The sequence below is a fragment of the Peromyscus leucopus genome, chromosome 15 (genome assembly GCF_004664715.2).
Source record: "Peromyscus leucopus breed LL Stock chromosome 15, UCI_PerLeu_2.1, whole genome shotgun sequence".
In the NCBI taxonomy this organism is placed as follows: domain Eukaryota; kingdom Metazoa; phylum Chordata; class Mammalia; order Rodentia; family Cricetidae; genus Peromyscus; species Peromyscus leucopus.
In genome coordinates, this window is record NC_051076.1 from 18,647,264 (window position 1) to 18,670,072 (window position 22,809).

The 22,809-nt window shown below is 49.7% G+C and overlaps 1 protein-coding gene across 2 annotated transcripts in view; it reads left to right on the plus strand.

Annotated features, from left to right (window-relative positions):
- The first annotated feature begins 10,638 nt into the window (after nt 1-10,638).
- Nucleotides 10,639-22,809, plus strand: part of Stum (stum, mechanosensory transduction mediator homolog) — a 51,172-nt gene continuing 39,001 nt past the window's right edge. Inside the window, exon 1 of one of the 2 annotated variants that reach the window (XM_028865448.2) lies at nt 10,639-11,034. In XM_028865448.2, coding sequence (XP_028721281.1) covers nt 10,833-11,034 — 202 coding nt within the window. In that variant the 5' untranslated portion in view covers nt 10,639-10,832. The remainder of the gene's footprint in view (nt 11,035-22,809) is intronic. The other variant, XM_028865447.2, reaches the window with a different exon arrangement.

Sequence of the window (22,809 nt, forward strand, 5' to 3'; positions counted from 1 at the left end):
GGTGTGACTCCAGGCTGCATGCTTCTCAGGGTCATCTCTTCTCCCATGGTGCATGGGAGAGGGTCTAGCAGAGGTATGGAAGAGTGGTCCCCCGCCAGCATCTCTGGCAGGGAGGAGTGGGAAGATGGGGAGGAAATCTCTTCTCTGTGTCTGGCTTACTCTGAGAGTATGAATTCAGTTCCTTTGGATTGAGCGGTGCTGGGCAGTATATACCTAGGATGGAGTTGGAAGAGTCTCCCCCCAAAAGAAGGTCAAGGCTGAGGAGGGCAGGCTGGGGGTTGGGGCTCATGCTCCCTGGGGATTCTGGGAAGAACTGCTAGAACTCTGCAGGGGCCATGGTTGCAGGAGGCCCCTTCGTGGGCAGTCATGAACTTGGCTTCTCAAGGGGGCATCCTTGTTCCAGGCTTCGTTGGGCAGAAATAAGGCTACCTATAGACCAGGAATCCTGGGCAAAAGGCACCTCAGGGATGGATTGCACCTTGAGGAGAGCCAGAAGAACAGTTCCCACAGCTCTGCTTCTCTCTCGCTCAGCCTTTCCCCAGACAGGGTAGACTGGACTCCTTGGCACCTTAGAGATTTCATTGAGTTTGGGGACAGTTTCGTGGTGGTTCCCAGGGCTCCATCCACTTGGTATGTACCCAGGTGACTGCTGACAGGTAACAAGACAAAGAGCAATGGGTCTAAGACAAAGGTCGGAAGTGAAGCATCCTTCTGCTGATGCTGATCCTCTTACTCTGTCTGAACCAGGGCGTCCTGCCTTGCCTCACTTTCCGTTGTCTAGTTGTGTTCTGAGTGGCAGGGCTCGAAGTGGGGGCCTGAGGTGTTGTTTAGCTCCCCACTGAGCCAGCTGCTCTGTGCTCTTTGCAAACTGGTTGTCCCAGGATGAAAATATCATGCCCACATTATCCCAGGAAGCTACTCCCAGGAACATTTGATGAACAGTTTTCAGTTTCCTGCTACTATAGTCCATCCCATCCCAACCTGTAGTGGCTTGAAAGAATGATTTATGATTTAAGGTAGTTCTGTGGTCTGGATGAGATTGAAGGGCAGGTCTGTGAGTGGCTGTCTTTAGCTGGGAGGTCATCAGAGGTTGGGGCACACAACCTGTCCTCCTCAGGGCCTCTTTCCTCATTGTCTTAAATCATTTGGCAGCCTATGAAAAGATCCTTGGGCATAGCAACGAACACTGTAGGGGTTTCTAAGCAAGGAAACCCTAATTTGCAGGTGTGTCTAAAACCTAATGCTTGGACTGAGCATGGTGGCACATGCTTTTAATCCCAGTATGCAGGAGGCAGAGGCAGGCATAACTCTGTGAGTTTGAGGCAGCCTGGTCTACAGAGTGAGTTCCAGGCTAGTTAGAGATACACAACGTGACACCGTCTCAATAAGCAAACAAATAAACCACCACAACAAAAACCTCAAACCCCAAGAAACCATTCTGAAAACAAACAAACAAACAAACAAACAAACAAACAAACAAACAAATGTTTACTAGTGTTCTGTTGGCCACAGTAAGTCCTAGGACCAGCCTGAGAGTCCAGGAGATGGGCATGGATACCTAAAGATGTGGTCCCTTGGGCCACCAGTTTAACACATAGACAACATCCTCCCCTTCAGAGCTGAGCAAGGGAGGAGCAGACCTTCCTGGCACAGTCTCCTGGTCTTTAAGCTGCAGAGGCAGAGTGGGTGAGGGCAATGGGGAGGTGGGTGAGGACTATGATGGGCGCTGCCCAATAGGGAAACATCTGCTTTCTGAGGTAGTTACTTCCCCATCGTGCAGAGTGTCCAAAGACTACCTCTTTCTAGGTATGGTGTCAATCCCATCACTCAGGAAGTTGAGGCAGGAGGATTGTGAGTTCAAGATCAGCTTGGGCTGTGACATAGCAAGACTACCTCAAGAAATAAAATGAAATATGAATGCATCATCTCACTCCTTGAAAAGATTCTTTTTATTTGTCTTAAAGACCACCTCTTGAGGGTGCAGAGGATTCTCACTTGCAAAGGGAGCTGAACTAAATAATGGATAAGCTTCCTTTCAACTCTAAGTCTATTTTAAGCCTCCCTGGCAGGCCAAGAATATTTGTCTCACAGATAGCAAATTCACATGTTAGACCACTTGCCAGGGGCTGAGCATAGGGACTGTAGTCTTCCAGGTGGGAAATGTCTCAGAGGGGAGGATTTAGGGTCTCCCTTAGCTTCCTTGGGTTGGGAGTCAGCTTTGAGCTCTTATTGACAGCTGCATTAAGGTGAGAAGGTGGGATTTCCTGTCTTGCCAAAAAGCAATCAGGAAGGCCTCTTTGGCCTTGAACATGAGTGTCCAAACTTGCAAGAAACAGGCCGGCCCTACCATGTCCCTTGAGGGGCTACCATCACTGGTTAGGAGGCAGAGGTAAGGCTAACTTCCACCCCTCCTTGAGGGATCTGGTCTGACAGAGCTCCACCCTTGTGTTCTTGAGATAACATGAGTTTTTGATGACTTGAGTCTTTGTGTACGCTATTGTTTTAAGAGAGGATTCCAGGGTTGACTATCAATGACTTAGGAGCCACCTAGAGATTGCACCCAGAAAAACACTGCCAGTCCTCACGCCTACTGCTATATGTGAGCACACAGGGGTCAGGGACACAGCTCCACACACCTTTGATGTTTGGGGAAGGCAGCTGAGGTAAGTAAGGGCAGGTAGGGTGGGTCCTGAGTCAGTTTGGCACAGGCCTCAGTCTGTGCTTTGGCTTGGTATGGTCTTGGGGAGTGTGGTGCTTCTGCCCAGGGCGGCACTGGTCTACCTGTGGTAGTGAGAGAAGCCAGGGCATGGCTGGGGTAGAACTTGGTGTGTGTGAGGCCCTGGGTTCCATCCAAATAAAGGTGTTGAAAGACCTGGAGACCAATGCTGGGATGACTCTTCCTTAGGAGTCTGAGGGAAGTCCTACAGTAGATCTGACCAGAGAGTCTATACCATCCAGTGCCAGCAGCCAGCCCCTGTCTGTATGAGCAGACTGGTCTCTCTGCTCCAGAGCCCTACTGGTCCTTGGGTACTTGGCAGTGAGATTCGGAAGAACTCTGTCTGGTCTCAGGTTCAGGCAAGTGGTCCCAGGGCAGCAGATCCATTCCTATCCACCTGGAAATGAAACGGATGGGCAATGGTCAGGGCTGATGCCGGTCCATGGGAGCAACACCTCCCAGTGAGAAGCCACATGCTAAGGTACACCTGTCTTCTGTGCCCTACTACGTACCGGGATGTTTCATATCAGTTCTTACTGCCATCAATTTAGCCACTGGAAGCGACACAGATTGTCCTATGGCTGGCTTTGTAGGTCCAGAGCCTGAACTTGGTGTCTGGGGATCTCTTAGGTTTTTACTGGATCCCTCTTGGTGTCTCCTAGGTTGCCACTAAGGGTTAGCAGCCACTGCATTCCTCTTTTGGAAGAGACGACTTCCAGGCCCCCTCCAGCTGTTGACAGAGCTCGTATCTGAGCAGCCAGACCATCAGGATCCTTGCTTTTGCTGCTTCGACTGGAGGCTAAACCCACCAGTGCCCTCCCTCAACATGGCTATGGTGTGTCCCCGAGAGAGTCCCTACTTCAGAAGTTCTCAGCTTCTCTTTGAGGGTAGCTATCTGACTGACAGGCCCGGTGAGGGAAATCTCCTTGAGAAGGATTCAAATGAGTACATTTGGGACCTCAGTGATACCTCCTTTGCCATATTGTACAAGTTACAGGCACCTGTCCAGCTCAGAGGAGGTGATACAGGGTGTAGATGTTAGGATGTGGGAGTCCCGAGCCATCCTGGGGTATATTTCCTATACCCCTGTTGTAGAGACTCCAGACACTAATGCCCTAACCCCTCTTGGCCGTCTGTGATCTTTTGTTCCCCTTCTGACCCATTGTGGTGGTTTGAACGTAACTGGCCCCCATAAGCTCATAGGGAGTGGCACTATTAGGAGGTGTGGTCTTGTTGGAGTAGGTATGGTGTTGTTGGAGGAAGTGTGTCACTGTGGAAGCGGGCTTTGAGATCTCATATATGCTCAAGCCATGCCCAGAGTCTCAGACCATGTCCTGTTGCATGCAGATCAAGGTGTATTAACTCTCAGCTCCTTCTCCAGCACCATGTCTGCCTGCACAGCGCCGTGTCCGGACATGATGATAATGGACTAAACCACTGAAACTGTAAGCCGCTCAATCAAATGTTTTCCTTTATAAGAGTTGTCATGGTCATGGTGTCTCTTCACAGCAATAGAAACCCTAATTAAGACAACCATTGGCCCTGTGGTGACCTAAGACTCAACTTTTCTTCCTTCCTTCCTTCCTTCCTTCCTTCCTTCCTTCCTTCCTTCCTTCCTTCCTTTCTTCCTTCCTCCCTCCTTCCCCCTCTCTCTCTTTCACTTCTTAACAATTCTTTGTGAATTTCACATCATGCACCCCAATCCTATTCATCTCCTCATCCCTCCATATCCACCCTCTGCCCTTGTAAACCCCCAAAGAAAACAAAAAATAAAATATAAAAATGAGAATTAAAACCAATCTCGCCGCGGTAGCTGCAGTGTGTCTCCGTGTGACACACAGCATACCTTTTTGCCCAAACGGCTTTCATGGCAAACACTCACTGCAATGAAGACTCAGGTTTTCATCTTCCCCCAACACAGTTTCCTCCTAGCTGTTGGGCAAGGTGGAAGCAACCTGAGTAAGAACTGAATCACCCAAAGGGGCCAGGGCGTTAGTACCATCAGGGGCCTTGTCCTGGAGAAGTTACTGTGGTGGCAGAGATGGCCAAGACTAGTTAGTCAAATAACTGGTGTGTGTGGGTGTCGGAAAGGCTACTCTTCCTCTCTTCAGAACATCTGCTTTGCCCCACAGGACCATCTCTTGTTGTCTTAGGGCCATCCCTTCACCTCCTGCCATCTCAGGGGGTGACTGGCCTGACAAATCACCTGCACGTGTGTGATGGTGTTTTGTAGATGTCTGGTCCTAAGGGAAATGTCCTGTCTCCTCTGCAGAGAGTCACTAATGATGATTATGGTCATAGACCCGCTAGCTGAGCACTGCCTAGGGGTCAGCATGGTGTCCAGCTTCTCCAGTGTGCTTTAGGGGCAGGTACTACTATTGCCCTATTTTGGAAATACAGAAACCAAATCTCTGAGCTTCTAAGCTTGGGCCCAAGATGATAAAGTTGGTGAGTGGCAGAGGTGGGTTCTCCTCCCCGGAATGTCAGGACACCAAACCTGTGTGATGCTCTCTCTCTTACAGACTCAGACCACCCCGTCATCGGTGGTAGGTCTCATGCGCCCTGTACGTGTCCAGGACATTGTCATGATTGGGACTAACCATGGCTGGGATTCCTGGGGCTGTCCCAAGTGTCCTGAGGGGATGCTGTCCTGTGAAGGATGCTGGGGACAGGGCAGAAAGAGCTGCCCCTGGGCGTTCTGGTTCCCCTTTGCTGCAGAGCAGCACCCCTCTCCCACCCCGCCAAGCCTCAGAGGTACTGACATCCGTGCCGGGTGGTTAAGAGAGAAACAAACCAACCTACGCCAGGAACTAGATGCTGAGAGGGACCAGTCTGTGGTGCCTGCCAGAATAACAGAGCTTCATGTCCCCATGTGTCATCACAGGAAGCAGGGGACCACGCAACCCGTGCCAAAGCAGCTGGGGCCAGTGTGCCGCCTCGTGAAGCAGGAGAAGGGCTGGCAGGCTGAGCTGGGCAGCTCAAGCTGCCGGCCAGGGATGCTGGTTAGGGCCTCAAAGGCCGGGGGCTGCAGGGACAGACTCGAAGGAGCTGGCTGAGAGGACACCGGTCTCTGCTGACCCATCCTTGGTGACTTGTGGATGAGGAAGAGAGCAGCCTCCTGATGTCTCAGTTGGCTTTGCCTTGCTTTCTTTTCTTAATGTTCTTCTTTGCAGACAGGATCTCAGGTATCCCGGCAAGCCTCGAACTCCCTACATTGGAGAAGATAATCCTGGACTCCCGATCCTCTTCCCTCAACCTCCCAAGTGCTGGGGTTATGGGTATATGCTGCCACGCCATATATATGCGTGGTTTATGCGGTACTAGGGTCAGCTCCTGGCTTTATGCACGCCAGGCAAACACTCAGCCGAGTTCTTCCTTGCTTTGTTTCGTAGGATATTGCTTGTTTGATGAAATGCCATGGTGGTGAGTATGACTGCACAATGACTCACTGTCTGTTGGATTCAGAGCCTTCCCTAAATGCCCATGTGCCAAAGGCTTGGTCCCTAGCTTGGCACTGTGGGGAGGGGTGGACCTTTGGGCGGCAGACTCTAGGAAGAGCCGATAGGCTACTGGGGATATGTTCTCAAAGAGGGCTGTGAGACTCCACCCTCCCTGTTCTCTTTAGCCAGGCTGCCCCACCACACGTTCCCACCAGGAGGTGGAATGTCAGGGTGGATTGATCATGGACTGGGCCAAAATAAAGCTGTTTACAAACTTACTGTCTCAGGTGTTTTGTTACGGTGATAGAAAACTGAACAACACCCCAACCTTGGGGTGGGGAGAAGGTGACCTTCAAGGTCAAAGGCAAGACTTCCTGTCTTTGTGTCCCCTTCTTCCCGCCCCCCAACCTCCTGACTTCCCCTGTCTTTTTCTCAGTTTGGAGAGAGTCTTCATTTCTGGGATTCCTACTACTTCTGAGAAGACATCAGTGAATTGTGGGGCATCAGGATGTTGTATTGGTTGGCACCTGGATGAGGGGGCAGATTCAGTCCATATTGATGATTGTCTGGGATGGGCCAGCCTCTGCTAGCCATGGGTTGGAGAGCTGGGGCTCCAGGTGGTACAACTGTAGAAGCCAGGCTTGATCTTAAGGATGCTTAGAGCAGAGAGAGGTGGATGGTTGGTGTCTCTGTCTCCATAAAGTGTCCTCGTTCTCTCTCCACTCGGTGCTTTGGTGAGGGGGAGGAGAGTGAGCCTGACCTTCAGTTTCTGGGGTATACTCATCATCTGTGCTTCCTAGCAACCCCTCTCCACACATGCCCACTCTGCTCAGGTCACTGGGGCTGCAGCCCCCTTCTGCTTCTGTCAGGAATAGTCCCCCATCACAGGGAATTTCCAGACCAGTTCGGAGACTGACATCTTCCAGAAAGCCCTGCCCTAGTTGTAGCTGTGTGGTAGGGAAGAGATCTAGGGAGTGGATAGAGAGAAGCTGATCAGGCAAGATCTGGAAGAGGGACATCTTCACCAGCGAGGAGGTTAGATAGAATTCTGCAGGCTTCTTGCCCACCTCAAAGACTACTTCCTCTGAGGCTACTGGGATCCTGACCCTCAACCTTCGGGGTGGAGGAGAAGGTTGGCAGGCAGTTGGCATGGTCAGGGCCTGGCTAGATGAACTGTTGGTTTGTTTTTGTTTTCTTCTCCTGCCAATCAAGTTGACTTATTGTTCAGGTTTTCAGCGGTGATTACAGAGACCCTCAGACTTAATCACCGCCAGCTCTAATCAAGAGAGTTGATCATAAGGACGCTCAGAGGATTGATTACAGCTTAATGGATTTATTAGGAGCTAAATAGGCCAGCAAGTAATTGGCTAAGTGAGGCTGGCTTGTTATAGAAAAGGAGCAAAAGCTAAATGCTAGGGGGGAAATGGATCAGGGGGTGCTGGGGAGAGACGCCATGGAGAGTGGGAAAGAGGGCTGGGACACGCGGAGTGAAATGAGCAAGTGGACTTGTGTGGTCCTAAGGAAAAAGCTTTGGGGGAGTCGTTTACCAGCAAGTCTTAGGAGCTAAACAAGGCAACGAGCTGCTTCCTGATCCTCCTGCCTTCCCTTTGCCATGGTGGACTGTAGGTGGTTTCTCTCCCACTGCAAAGCAAAAGACGGCCTTCCTCGCTGTAGCTGCTTTTCGTCAGGTATTTGATCATGGCAATGAGAAAAGTGACCAGTGTGCCCCCAAACACAGCAGCTCTTTCCTGCCAGCTAATTCTGCCTGATTATCGTTTGGGAACTGTCTCTCCCCTCCTCTGTCTTTATAGGTCAGGAAGAGTCCTCCTCCTCATCTACCCTCAGTCCTTGTGGGCAATGTGGCCCAACCTCATCCTCTCCAGCCATCCTCCTCACTGCTGGCTGAGTGCTCTTCCCAGCCGACGTAGTCATAATGTCAGCTTTAAAGCCCGGGCCCTCGTTCTTCTGCGAAGAGGTGGGCTGCCCTGTATTTAAGTCTGGGTAGGTGGTTGAGTCCCTAACAGAGTTCTGTGGAACGATGTGACTTCTGGAGGAGGGGGTGTCGTACTTCTTTTGGGTCTGAAGTCACCGTTCTCAGGAAGGCTCCTCTCACAAGTTCCATTTTAGAAACTGGCTACCATATTTTATTGTAAAAAGTCCAGGTCAGAGGGACACTGAATGGAGGTGACCTGAAGGACCACCCCAGAGGACCCAGCTTTCAAGCTCTCTCACTGAAGCCACTGACCTGAGAATATTTTTAGAAGTGGATCTTACGGTCCCAGCAGTTACAGCCATCAGCCATTTGAGTTGCCCAGGCGCAGATCTGGACACAATGGGGTGGGGTGGGGGAGCTGCCTCTGCTATGTTCGCACTATAGGGTATGATCATTTAAAAAATAGCCATGTCAAGCTGCTCAGTTTGAGGGTCACGTGTCACACAGTAGGAATACATAGAACTCGAATGATGCCCTATGCCTTCTTAAAACGTCAGTGATTCCCAGACAATAGAATAAAGTCCCCATTCCCCTGCCCTTCAGCGTTAGCCAGCTTCCTGTCCACCTTAGCGCTCCAGGCTCCCAGCTTTACAGAATGTCTGGGTGCTCCCTGCTTCCCTAGGCTCCTGTGTGTTGGCACCCATAATGACTCTGCCTGGGTGTGAGGAAGACAGCCAGAGGAAACTGGGGAAATGAAGATCTATTTCCCTCTCTGGGTTCTTTTTCCTCAGGACTAATAATGGTAGGGAGACCTAAAAGCAAGTCCAGGTATTCTGTGACGGAGTATAGTATTCACAGAATGGAGGTTAGTTTCTGGACCTTTAGATGAAATGTCATTTGTGCTCTCGCGGGGTTCTAGATTGAGATCACCTGCCTTCACATTTTCATGGATGGCCTCCTGCAGTTACTTAATCTCTCTCTGATCACTTGCTTAGCTTATAAAACAGGGTCATATGTAATACTTCATAGAGTTAAGGCAGGCATTACATGTGGCTAAGAGTTTAGGATGGTGCCCAGCAGAGGATGTTTTGATAAATGTTAAAATAAAACACACCTGCAAATAGTTTCCTTTAGTCATTAAATCTTGACGTATGTTACTTTCTTTTTTAATTTTTTTTTTTCTCGAGACAGGGTTTCTCCGTGTAGTTTTGGTGCCTGTCCTGGAACTCACTCTGTAGACCAGGCTGGCCTCAAACTCACAGAGATCCGCCTGGCTCTGCCTCCCGAGTGCTGGGATTAAAGGCTTGCGCCACCACCACCCAGCATGTGTTACTTTCTTGGAGAGGTCTTAGTAGCTGATAGCTCCCTTACAGCTGGCTCCATAGGAGGGTCTCAGTCACAGCACCTTCGACACCATCCGTACATCCCAGCCGCCATATTTGTCACTGGCTCCATGGTGCTACTACTGTAATCATGATAATCCTTCAGTTCACCCAGTACACTTTCAACATACTTGTCTATTTAGAAGCGTAGCCTCGCTCAGGCTGGTCTTGAACTTGATAGGAAGAGCACCTCCTGCCTCTACCTCGCAAGGGCTGGGGTTGCAGACATGAAGCACCATGTCCAGTTAGAGCAGATTACTTTTCATCAGTTCACTTATTCAAGGTGTAGATGGAGAGTCTTACTGGGAAGACCGAATTCTACACGAATCGGTTGACTCGGACTCTGCCAAGTCCTTTCGTTTATTCCCACTGGTGCATTTTCAACACCAGGAGGCGCTGTGGTCGCACTGGTTTTTAACTACCAGGTAGTCAGTCATAAACCGCCCAAATGGCCCACAACACCGGTCAGGGCATGGCTCCCATTACCCGCTCCCTCAAGAGTTCTCTGCATGAATCTGTACGTGAGACAGCGTGTGTGTGTGTGTGTGTGTGTGTGTGTGTGTGTGTGTGTGTGTGTGTGTGTGTGTGTGTGAGAGAGAGAGAGAGAGAGAGAGAGAGAGAGAGAGAGAGAGAGAGAGAGAGAGAGAGAGAGAGAGAGAGAGAGGTGCGTGAAAGGAACATCTCTTGCAGACATGCATGGGTTTGGGTTTATAAAGCTGCAAGCTTCATTTCTCGCTCCCAGTCCTATCATCTGTGACTTGAAACACGTTGCTTTTTCTCCGTGACTCGAAATGCAGAGTGAGCTGAAGACTTCCTAGATTTCAGGCTCCACGCGTCCCTATCCCCCATCTCCCTAGCATTAAACGCACACTCCAGAAGAGAGACTGAACCTTGAGGTTTTTTCCAACTGGATCAGTCTAGTGCACGCCCAGCTCTCGGGGACCTTGGGTGAGGTTCTCAGTTCACCAGTGGTGGTGGTGGGCGGGGGGGTGAGGCACGTCCATTCCTCCAGGTACCTGGACCCTCAGCATCCTTGCGCTTTCCTCGCACTTTGTCCGCTCGCCTGGGTCTCCATTGCTGATGAATGATGTAGCGGAGAGGTGTGGAGGGGGCGGGGAAGGGGCCCGGAGGGGAGGGGCGAGGGAGCTGCTGTCACCGAGTGTCACGCTGCCCCTCCCGCCCTCCACCCGGGGTGGGGGCGTGGAGCGCGGGAGGGCGGGCTTCTCCGCCGGCTTCGCAGCACCCGGAGCGCGCTGGCCTCCTGAACAGGGCGCGGAGCGCGCAGCCCCGAGCCGGCAGCCGGCTGTTGCCTGCCCTGGTGTCCTGGGCGGCTGTCGGGTTCCTGGAGAGCGCGTCCAGCCATGGAGCCTTTGCACAAAGACGCCGAGACGGCGGCGGCGGCGGCGGCTGTGGCAGCGGCTGATCCCCGGGGGGCGTCGTCGTCCAGCGGGGTGGTCGTGCAGGTTCGCGAGAAGAAGGGCCCCTTGCGCGCCGCCATCCCCTACATGCCCTTCCCGGTGGCTGTCATCTGTCTCTTCCTCAACACTTTCGTGCCGGGATTGGGTAAGAAGGGGGGAAGGCGACCCTTGTGACCCTGGTAACCCCCCCGCGGCCCCTATGACCTGGGCTGCCTGCTGGGAAGTGAGCAGGGCAGGGACCCGTGGGTGTGCCCACCGGCCTCAGGCTGTGCTCCCACCATTGGGAGGTGGCTGATGCCTGTGGAGTGTGGGCATCCTGAAGGAGAGGTGTCACGTTGGGGTCTCTGACCCGCAAGCGAGGTGGCCAGGTAGAGAAGAGCTAGAAACCTGGAGGAGAATCTTGGAATCTCAGGCAGGGACCCGACGGCTCCCTGGCTCCAGGCTAGGCTGCGGTCCAAGCGAGTGGAATCTTGATTCTTCTTCCCTATCAAGTGCGACTCTCTGTGATCCCACTACTTCAGGAGGAAAGGAGGCAGGACAGGAGGAACTCATGGCTGCGGTTGGGGTTGACCAAGCTCCAGGGAGTCTGACAAGTCGATTGAGCTGGGGGGAAGGGGACACACAGGCTTAGGAGACATACTGTACCAGGTCATACTCTCATACGGTGCGGAGCCTGTGGGGGTGACCGCTCTTTAGCCAGAGTCTCTTTTCCTGGTGCCTGCACTTTTGCCAGAACCCCGCTGTACACCGAGGGGAGGGGGGGCATGATTTTATTATTTAGTTTACACGCATGTGGATTTGGACTGCATGTGGCCAGAAGTGAGTCTGTAAGAAAGCAGAGAGCGCTCCCCAGTTAAGTCTGTGTCGGGCTCTGGCTGTTTGGACACACCCTAGTGCCATCGCTGTCCCAAAATAGTGCCTCAGGGTGAGTAGAGGTAGAGAAGGAGAGCTTTCGGGATCTCTTCTCGCCAGACCCCCCTAATCTCTGACTGCACGCCCCTCCCCCACCCCCAACTTGATTGCTTGCCACCAGTGGACCCTGCACACCGAGGAGATACCCTCAGCAGCAGCGTGCTGGTCTGGCAAAGCAGGCATCCTATGCATTCTCTAGAGAGCCTACCTCTGCCAGCCAGCCAGTTGCCTGAGTATGGCTGCAAGTTCCCAAAAGCAGAGGTCAGCTAGAAGTGGCCTTTGCTTCACTCTGGCCTTTCTCACGGCCTCAGCAGGGACCTCTTCTGTGGTGATTTTTAAAGGCCACACCCACTCAGCCGAACCTGTTGGTTTTGCCTCAATGATGCTTAAGTCTTTCTGTCCCTGAGGGATGCTGGGGCTGGGAGTCCTGTCTGAGTAGAAAGTCAGAGCCTTTCGCTGGGCTTCTCCCTTGAAAGATGCTTTTAGCCTCACGTTTGATGTCATCAGGCCAACTCTAAATGATACTGCTGGGGGGGGGGGGGGGGACGGGACAAGCTAGTGTTAATTTCCATCCATCAGAAACGGTCCACCTACTGCGGTAAAGAGAAACCTCTTGCCCGTCTCTCTGACACACCACGGTCACAAGGCAAGGTGCATCTTGACAGAATCTTTTGCTAAGTGTTGAAATGAACATATCGTAGGCTTTTGAGAAAACACATGTTGTGGAGTCAGGTGGGCAGGGCTGCACTGAGCTGCTGCTGGAGAGGAAACCGGCCCTCGGAGGTGGCAGGGTCCACCTGCTCGTGACGTGCCAAAGCATGTCCTTCTGGTGCGAAGCACTAGGGATCTCCCTACACTAAGTCCTACTGCTGTGATAGCATCCTTTCCACTCACCTCTAAAACCTTACCCCAGGATATAGCTTTCTCTTCTTCACAGCTCCCTTTGTAAAGTCAGAATCTTGAGGGAGTTTTACACACAACACACAAAACACACACACACACACACACACACACACATCTTTCTAAGAAACCTGGATAAAAAAAGAAATAAGAAATAAGCAAACTACAAAGAAATAACAGGCAAAATGTGGTCCATAGACTTGAATTTTCAGCAAGTTAACCCAGGCTACTACATAGTTTTTCTGGGTGTGCAGGCCTTGGCACCTAGCCACAAGGAATGGGAGCTCTCAAGCCCTTGGTAGGTAGGGCTTCTGATCTGTAAGTTTGAGATGCATGGTTCTCTAGGAGACTGGATTAATGAAACGTGAGAGGTTAAAGCTGAAAGCTTACTATAAAAAATACTCTAGAAATGGTGGGTCCACGTGTCCTGTTCTCTCTCTCTCTCCCTCCCTCCCTCCCTTCCCCCCCCCTCTCACACACACACCTTTTTTCTTTTTCAGATAAGTTCTTGCCATATATTCCTGGCTGTCCTGGTACTTGCTAGGCAGTCCAGGTTGGCCACAAGCTCAAAGCAATCCTCCTGCCTCAGATTTCCATGTGCTGGGATTATTACAGGCTTGCACACTGCCACCCTCTGCTTTACCCCTGTTTGTCTCGTCTCTGGGTAGGGTAGCTGGTCCGGTGGCAGCTCTGTTTCTGAGCACTCCTCATCTTTCTGCTTTCCTCTGCACCTCCATGGTGTCCTGAACCCCAGACCACAGACCTGGAAGGCATTTTCCCCCCTGCCTTCCTGCTACCTCCACTGCCCTGGTTGGGGAGTGGTTTGGATGGGCTCAACTCTTGGAAGTCCTCCTCTTGGCTCAGGTCTGCTTCTGCTAATCCTCCTGGCTTGTTCAAAGCTCCGGAGACAACGGAATACTCAGGCTGCTTCTTGTACTCTTTGATGAAATGCAGCTTCTAATCCATCCACCCATTCATTGGGCCAACACAGGCATCTCCATATGTCAGGCACTGGGGATGTGGGGATGAATTAAGCAGCCAAGACCAAGGCCTGTGCTGGAGAATTCATATCAACTTTGAATTTGCTCAGTGTTAGGAGGGCAGCAGGAACAGAGAGTTTTAGCAGCACTTCATTCTCCCTAGGGGTGGAGTGGGGCTGTTGGAGGATGCTTTCCAGAGAGGCAGTTGCAGAAAAACTCACCCTGTGGCTCCACACACTGCTCCCGATAGCAGCACCCACTCTCTAGAAACTGCTCAGACCACTGACACAAAGGTTCTTCCTTTCTGGGAATTTCCTTTCTTACAAGTTCTTCTTTCTTTCTTTTTTTTTTTTTTTGCCACAAAGATGGGAGCTGGCATTGGCTGAATGAAAACTACCCACCACCCTGTGTTGCTGGTTACTCAGGCCCATCAGTCCATGAGACCCACCTTGCAGGAGCCATATCCTTTACATCCCCCGGGCTCCTCTCCATCTGTGCCATGGTGTTCCTTGGATAATAAGGTCTAGCCAGAAGAGTGATGCTCCCTGCCTGGGGCAGGCTTGGGGAGGAGAGATGATTTATAATCACTTCCCATGGTCACAGTGAAAATGTTTATTCATTTATTTTTGTGGTGTTGGGGATCAAATCCAGGGTTCTGTACATGCTAGACAAACACTCTACCACTGAGCTGCACATCCAGGCTGAAAAATAATTTTGTCAGATGATGATGTGATGGTGAGGAGAGACATCTTCATCCCAATCCAGATAAACTACTGATAAAGGCAATTGCCAAGTGGTGTGTGTGTGTGTGTGTGTGTGTGTGTATGTGAAAGTTAATTGTTGTGCCCTAAAATGGTCTGAAAACGTGTCTGTTGATGAAGGGTATCGTTATGCTGCCATATTTAAAAATTATTACCTGCTGTGATTTGGTGAGATATAACTGTTGATGACTCAGAGAGAAAGAGCAGGTTAACATGGAGGCCTCGTCCACTGAACATTGACTACTCCATCAGACCTAATGTTGGCCATCAATCTACTGCTGACTGTCACATAAACGTTTATCCCTCCCCTAACTCACTGCTCATACTCTGACAGGACAGAGGTCTTAGTTCAGCAGGGATGCCTCAGGCGGGCTCAGCTTCTAGTTCTTTCCTTTAGCCCAAGGATCAAATTGATAACCAATCAGCCCCTACCTTGAAGTGCCTTTCGTATTGATGACTTTCTATTACTAGTTTGAGAATTTATGTGTGTTCATCTAAAGAAACCTCAGGTCCCTCGAGAGTAGCAACTATTTAAAATTTTCTCTTTGAACTCAGAAGCAATAGATGGGCACATATTAACAACATTATATCTTGGACTAGACATTAAGAGCACCTGGCCTGGTACCCTTTTTTAATACATACATGAAATAGGTTGGAGGAAGCAAGAACCAGGGGGGTTTATTTCCTACTCAGATCTCTTAAGGGAGTTACTTGGAAATGCTTCTTCAGTAGAGTAAAGGAGTATCTGTAAGAAAAGTATGCGCTCCAGGAAATAGGGTGTCCTACTAAGACAGGGGAATGGGGCCTCTTTCTCCCTGGGGCACTGGGCTAGTGCTAAGCATCGCTAAAAATCTGCTAAGGTCACAGTTGGTTTTAATGATAAGGAAGCTGGCTGCTGGACAGCTGAAGAAGAAAGAGAGCATCAGAAGAAGACAGCTAGGGCAGAGAGAAGCCAACGGAGGGCAGTAAGCTGAGGCTGAAGAGTGAAGAAAGACTCAGAGGCCCAGAGAAGAGACGCCGCAGAAGTTTCCGAGAGTTGTAAAATCTTCAGGGCCAAAGGTCTCGGGCCCTGAGCCAAGAGCTCTGACGCTGGCTGGTGTTAAAGGCTAAATAACCCAACTCCCTAGGTCAAAAACAATAATACTGTTATCTATACAATATACAAGGCCTAGACAGGGCTGCACCACTTGTGGTCTCAGGATCTTGGTACTGGAGGCCTGAGCGAAAACTCTAATGGAAAGATGCTATCTGTCGTTGCCTGCTGCCAAACACTGAGTGGGAAATAAAAGAGGCCAGTGGCCAGGGTTCAAGAACTTCTTGCCTACTCACGGCTTCTACCTGGGTAGAGCAAAAATACCATCCAGCTGACTGGCAACGCTACTCAGGCCAGCCAGGAAAAGCAGCCTGGAAGACAGCCAGTCTTCATTAGCCTAGGGGAGGTGGAGGGCCCCATTAAAGAGGTCTCTGAGGGTGACATGAAACCAGGACATTCCGCACAGACACATCATTGCTGGGGAAAGCACAAGAAATTAAGATCTTAATGGGAAAAAAAGAATGCCAGCAGTAAAAACCGAAGGTAATTCGTGGGCTCAGCTTGGTGGTTGATACCTTCAGTCCCTGCACTCAGGAGGCTAGTGCCGGGGAATTCCAAAGTTAAGGCTGAGCCATGTTAGCAAAAAAGACTCTGCATAAAAACAGGAAGGAAGGAAGGGAGAGAAAAGAGAACTGCACCCGGAAAATAAAAAGACCATGCAAAAGCATTAAGAGCCAAGTGTGAAACAGCCCAGTTAGATCCGAAGTCATCGGACTTCAAAGCCAGAGGAGGGAGATTTCAAATAATGGCTGGGAAAGAATTTTGAGGCCATTATCGTGGGATGTGTCACACAAGGAATGTTTCTCCTATCAACAAGAAAAAAAATAAAGGCAGTCAGAAACTCCATGTCAACAAACCAAACACAGTTTCGTGAATGGCGTAAATGAGCTCAAACAGGAGGCCACTTAAAGCGTGGCCCAGATGTGAATAATGTAAGTGATAGAATGTAAAAAAAGCATCTTTGAAGTCTGTGTGGTGTGTGTCCTTGGTGCCAGGTACAGGAAGGATATGGGCTCTTTGGCTCTGCAATGGAAGGTTTTTTTTGTTTTTTTGTTTTGCTTAGTTAAAATGATGTAAATGCTGCCTTGTGGGTTTCACCTTCTAAAATCAACAAAACACTGCAGATCACTTGAGAATCACTACAGAGGAATGCGTAAAGACTTCCCACCTTTACAATATAAAAGGAAAACCAGCCTAGAGAAGGCGGACAATACAGAGGAAATAAGTGGGAAGGTGAAGGACTAAACTGTTGTTTCTTCCTTATCCTTCATGAAGGAAGGATGCGCACTCTCCCCTGGCGCCGCCCTAAGGCTTATCCGCCTCTCGAGGAGGAGAGTACTTCCTCTGCCCTTTGACATCAGGCCTGGCACATGGTGGACGATCTGTTCATGCTGAACAGATCCTGTAAGAGGTGCTGGGAGGTTCTGCCCTCTCTCTGTAGCAAAGCCTGAATCCTGGCGCATCAGAAGCAGGGTATGACATGCCGGGTGAGACCTGAGTTGGAATTGTTAAGATTTTGCTGTTAGTTTTTTTCATTGCTGTTGTCCTGGAGTAAGCACTAAAACTGACTCATGGGGAGAGGTGTTAACACCTTAATTGTATAAGGTGGGGAAGGAAGAGATGCTCTTTATCATTGATAGGTTAGTAGAGGGTACCAGGGTGTGAGTAGCGTATTGGATAATGGGACAATGGTGGCATGATGGATGAAGTCAGACAAGAATAGAGGGAGATGATGGACCAAGCTGATTTTGATATTTCATAGCAGAAAGTCAATAAAGTCAGTGGCATCCGAAGGTGATAAATCAGGAAGCAGCGATACACACATGCTCTCTGAAGATTGGGAGAATGAAGAATTGGCATCGTTTTGTTTCCTGTCCAGTGGCTCATCCCAGCAGCATATATGCAGAAATTGTGTCTCATCTTAAGACAGCCTCCTTCCCTCCCTCCCTCCCTCCCCCCCCCCCCCTCTCTCTCTCTCCAAGCCAGGGTTTCTTTGTTTATCCCTGGCTATCCTGGAACTCACTCTGTAGACCAGGGTGTCCTGAACCTCACAGAGATCCACCTGCCTCTGCCTTTGAGTGCTGGGATTAAAGGCATGCGCCGCCGCCTAGCTCTAGGGACAGCCTCTCTTGATCATGTGTCTGCCTCTGGACATTTTACAGTTCTGTACTCTCTTTTGTAATAAAGCTCTCTCTGGAAGTGTCCTTGTCCGTGGTCTCCAGCATGTTTTCCCTCTTTCTAAGGTCTTCACCTTCCACGCACCTAACTTGTACTTGTCAGGGTCCACCATTCTCCTCCAGGTTGCTCAATCCAGGGGGCAGTCCCCATCCCTCCTTCCTGCACTGGACTCCTTGAAACGTTTCTTCGCTTGGCGTTTTATCCCCCATGCCTTCCTTTCCTTCGCTGCTCTCAGCAACCTCCAGACGTGGGAGTTCCCCAGGGCCTCGATCTTGACTTTGATCTTCTCTCTTCTGCCTACACTTGCTGCCTAGGCTTTAAATCTCAGCTCCATGAGGATGACTCCCAAGCTCAGATCCTTGGCTCTGTCCTCAAACTGTAGAGCCTTACATCCAACCCGGCACCTCCCTCCCAAACCACAAGGTATCCCAGACTCGACCTTTCCAGAAGCAAATGTCGGCTCTCCCCCAAACCTGCCTTTTTCTTACCTCTCTCCAGCTCAGTGCAAGTCTCTGGCTGGAAACCGAGACTCACCCTTGACTCATCCTCATTCACACACATCCCTGAGAAATACTCTTGTCTCTGTTGTCACACTCCACTCAGCACCCGACGGCTTCTTGCCACTCTCTAGCCTAAACCTCTGCCTTTCTTCAAATTATTGCGACAGCTCTGTGTGTATGTGTGAGTGTGTACAGTTTGTGTTTATGTGCACACACATTTATGTGTGTGATGTGGGGATGCTGTGTGTGTGTGTACAGTCTGTGTTTGTGTACACATGTATGTGTGTATGATTTGGGGGTGCTATGTGTGTTGTGTATACAGTCTGTGAACACATTGTGTGTGTGTGTGTGTATGATGTGGGAGTGCTGTGTGTGTGTGTGTGTGTATAAAGTCTATGTTTATGTGCACAAACATGTATGATACGGGGTGCACATGCCACAACATGCATGTGGAAATCAGAGAACCACTCAGGCATCCGTCCTCACCTTCCACCTTATTTGAAACAAGGTCTCTGTTGTTTTTTCTGCTGCACTCACCAGGCAAAGTGGACCCTGAGCTTCTGAATTCTCCTGTCTCCACCTCTCACCTCCCCACAGGGGTCCTGGGTGACAGATCTCATGCAAACTCCCACTGTACCCTTGGCTTTTACATGAGTTCTGGGGATTCAAACTCTTGTACAGCAAGTGTTTTTATCCACGGAACCATCTCTCTGGCCTGTTGGATTTTGAGGTAGGGCCTCACTCTAGTCCAGGCAGGCTTCCTGAGCTACGACACTCGTCTTTGATAGCTTCTTTTTGAGACGTTCCCTTCATTTGGTGTCCATGCCCCTGGCATGCAGTGCCTGTGCGGCCAGAAGAGGGCGGTAGAGCACCTGGGACTGGAGTTACAGATGGTTTGAACCACCAAGTGGATGCTGAGAATCGAACCTGGGTCCTCCAGAAGAGCCACCGGTGTTCTTAACCACTGAGCCATCTCTCCAGTTCTGTGATGGCTTCTTAGATGGCCTTCATGCCTTCACTGTGTGCCTGTTACAGGTGTCTCTTACAGTCTGTTCTCAACATGTCAGCTAGAGCAATCTTTTTAAAATGTGACCAAGTTAGATGATTTTACTTTTGTTTTAAACTCTCAAAAACAAACAAGAACAAAACAAAACAAAACCAACCCCCTCAAATAGCTCCCACAGCCCTCAGTAACATCTCAAGTCTTGTTATGACTTATACAACCCTAGGTCAGAATTTTTCAGTGGGACATTATAAAGGTCATATAGGAATTTTAGAAATTTTATAAGTCTTCAACAATTTCTGGTATCTAACTTACAAAAAGAAAAAAAAGATACAGGGAAAATTAATCTAACAGTATATTTCACTATATACATATATCTCCAAGGTATTAGCATTTCAATGTATAACCAACACTAAATTATCAATGAGACTTTGGTGTGTAATGAGTTTCCAAAACCTGACAAAATCCAGCATGTGCTTTACACTTGCAGAATTTCAAGTGGTTGTGTAAGCTACGCTCATGTTTCTTCTGAGATATGACTTGGAAACTAGCTGCAGCCAGGAGCAGACACTGTGGGAGGAGGGGGCTTTTCAGGGATGAGGAGGCAACCTGCTGAGCAGAGGAGATGATTTGTGACTGCCTTTTGACAGACCTGTGCTTCACACCTACTGTGTGACAGTTCTGCTTTGGAGCTAGAATACAAAGACACAGTAGATAGGTCCCAGCACGCAGGAGCTGATGTCTCCCCAAGAAGGAAGGCCAGTAGATACAGAATGAGGTGTGTGCTCTCTTGAGGATGGCTGTAGCCTATCTGATATAGTCGGCTGCAGTGAGGGGATGCTTTTCCTGGGGAACGTGAGGACTTGGGAAATGAGCATCAGAGAGCCTGGAGTAGTTGCCTTTGTCTGGGATCCCAGTACTGGAGATGCAGAGACAGGAGGATCATGAGTTTGAGGCTAGCCTGGGCTGTAGACCCCATCTCAAGGAAACAGAGCAAAAGAAAACAAGACAAAGTAAAGAAGGAAAGAGAAAAGGAGGGAAACGGGAAGATGCACCAAGTTCATTAGGATGGTGTTGAACAAGATGTTCCCTGATCTCTATTAGACTCACATTGCTGCAAAGCATCATGGGCAGGGTGTGAACCAGAAGGCTTCAGACCTGAGTGTGGTCCCTCATGTGGCTCCTGGGAGGCAAGGACCTGTGAGCAGCTTACTTAGCTCGTCTTCCTGCCTGACTTCCCCACAAAATGTTAACCAAAAATACTTGATAGGTGGAAATGTCATTATCCATGAATGGGCCAGCATGTCTTCCGTTCCCAAGGTCACGGAAGGGATCTTTCTCAGACTGACACCAGATCTGAACTTAGTGTGTAACTGACAGTTGTACCTGCTCAGCACGGTCCTCCCATGAGTCTTAGGGAGCCAAGACCTGGGAGTTCCGTTTGGGTATCCATGCTAGCCAGCGACCAGCTTACAAGGAGAAAAGCTTGATTTCGGCTCACAGTCTTGGAGTTTTCATAGCATGCTTTGGGACTGTGGTGAAGCAGCTCATCATGGCAGGACCATGAGGTGGAGCCAAGCTCTCACCTGGAGAGAAAAGCTGCTCAAAAGAGAGAGAGAGAGAAGAAGGGAATAGAGTCTTCCTGTCCTCTCCGAGGGCATGCTCTCAGTGATGTAAGATCCTCTCACTAGGCTAAAGGTTCATAGTGCTTGGAATAGGGTCATGGTGAGGGCCACACTTTCAACACTTGGGCCTTTAGATCAAGATCCAAACTATAGCAGCGCCTGACCAGACTGCCCACATCCAATATGCCAGGGAAGAGGGAAAGCATAGGGACTCTAGGATCTATTCAACAGACCAAGAAGAAGGCATCTGTGTGGCACGCCCCATGTTCAAGGAGTGTGTCCTGAGGCTAACTTTAGAATTTGTCAAAAGGCCATGGAAACAGTAAAGTGGTGAATGAGGGTGTATGTGTGTGGTGGGGGAAGCATATATATATACACAGACATAGACACACACACACACACACACACACACACACACACACACACACACCAACACACACTCCTACCTCTGAGACTTGGCCTATGGCTATTTTGCTATGGACACTGGAAGTTCCTGTTTGTGTTTGAAACTTCCAGCCTTCTAAGACCAGTGTGTTGACACATCCTTGAGGCATGCATGGTGGTTGATGACTTAGTGTCTTGAAGCTTCAGTTGGGGTTAGGTGGGGTAGTAGGTGGGTCTTCAGCATGGGAACATCCCTATGAGAAGTGAATGCTGGTGTCACCTGGCCTGGACAGAGGGCTTTGTCTCAAATGGAATGGGAACAATATTTTCCTAATTAGAGGCTGAATATAAGGATTAGTTTTGTTTTAAGGATACATTTGTTTTATGAAAAATCATGTTACACAGAAGAAGCAATTCTTCTTGAAAAGACTAAAAAGACAAAAGAGCAAGATGATCCTTGAACATGAATGGGTTGGTGTAGCTAGAGTTTCCTGCCTGGCCACAGTCAGACAAATCTCTGTCACCAGCAGTCCACAGCTGCTTAGACCAACCAAGTAAACACAGAGACTTATATTGCATACAACTGTATGGCTGTGCAGCTTCTTGCTACTGTTCTTATACTTAAATTAATCCATTTCACAAATCTATACTTGCATTGTGGTGGCTTACCGGCATCTTCACATGCTGCTTCTCCTGGCCCTGGCTGCAGTCTCTCTCCTCCTTCTTCTTCGTGTTTCCCCAGTTCTCCTCTCTCCTTGTCCCGGCTATGCTTCCTGTCTGGTCACTGGCCATCAGTGTTTTTTTTTTATATAGAGTGATATCACAGCAGGTGGGGCCATGACCAGAGAGGTCCTTGAACATGAATGGGTGGGGGCTATGGCCAGGGTCCTCTTTTGAGCTGAGCATTCCATCAGCTTTGTTGACTGAGAAGTTTGACCTTGAAGCAAAGATGAGTTTGGTCTGAGTGGAGAACATTCCGGAAACTCGCACAGACAAAACAGCCCAACTTCTCTAGGATGATGGAACTAGAGGGCCTTCTAACCCCTTCCATTTACAGATGAGGAAAGGGGCCCTCCTTTCCCCCCAGGGCTCATCCCATTTCACCATCCATCACCGTAGCCTCATGCTTCTCCTTCTTGGTCACTAAATATGTGTTAAATTAAGGGACTGTAGGAGGAGAAGCACTGTGGACAGCCACACAGCCATTGGACTGACAGAGGATGGCTAAGTACCCTCCTGTCACACCGCTGTATCTCAATTCACGGTATTCAGCCTTAGTTGCTGGAGTTGGTGTATCAACACAGGTGCTTGTATCCATGATGACACAATGCCATACAAGTCTGTTGATGAAAGTTTGGAAGCTTTGTCCAGGTGCCCTGGTGTCAGAGCAATGGGTAAGGGCCCCACGTCTTGTTGTCTCAGAGCCAGGCAAGGACACGAGTGAAGTCACTTTAGCACCACAGTTTATAAAGGCGAAGGGCCATTGTCTGGAAGGCTGCTGGCACGTTTTCTTTTTAAAAGACCTCTTCTCAATGGGGCAGAATGACACCGTGCCATGGGCACACATTGAACGTGACAAGTGAG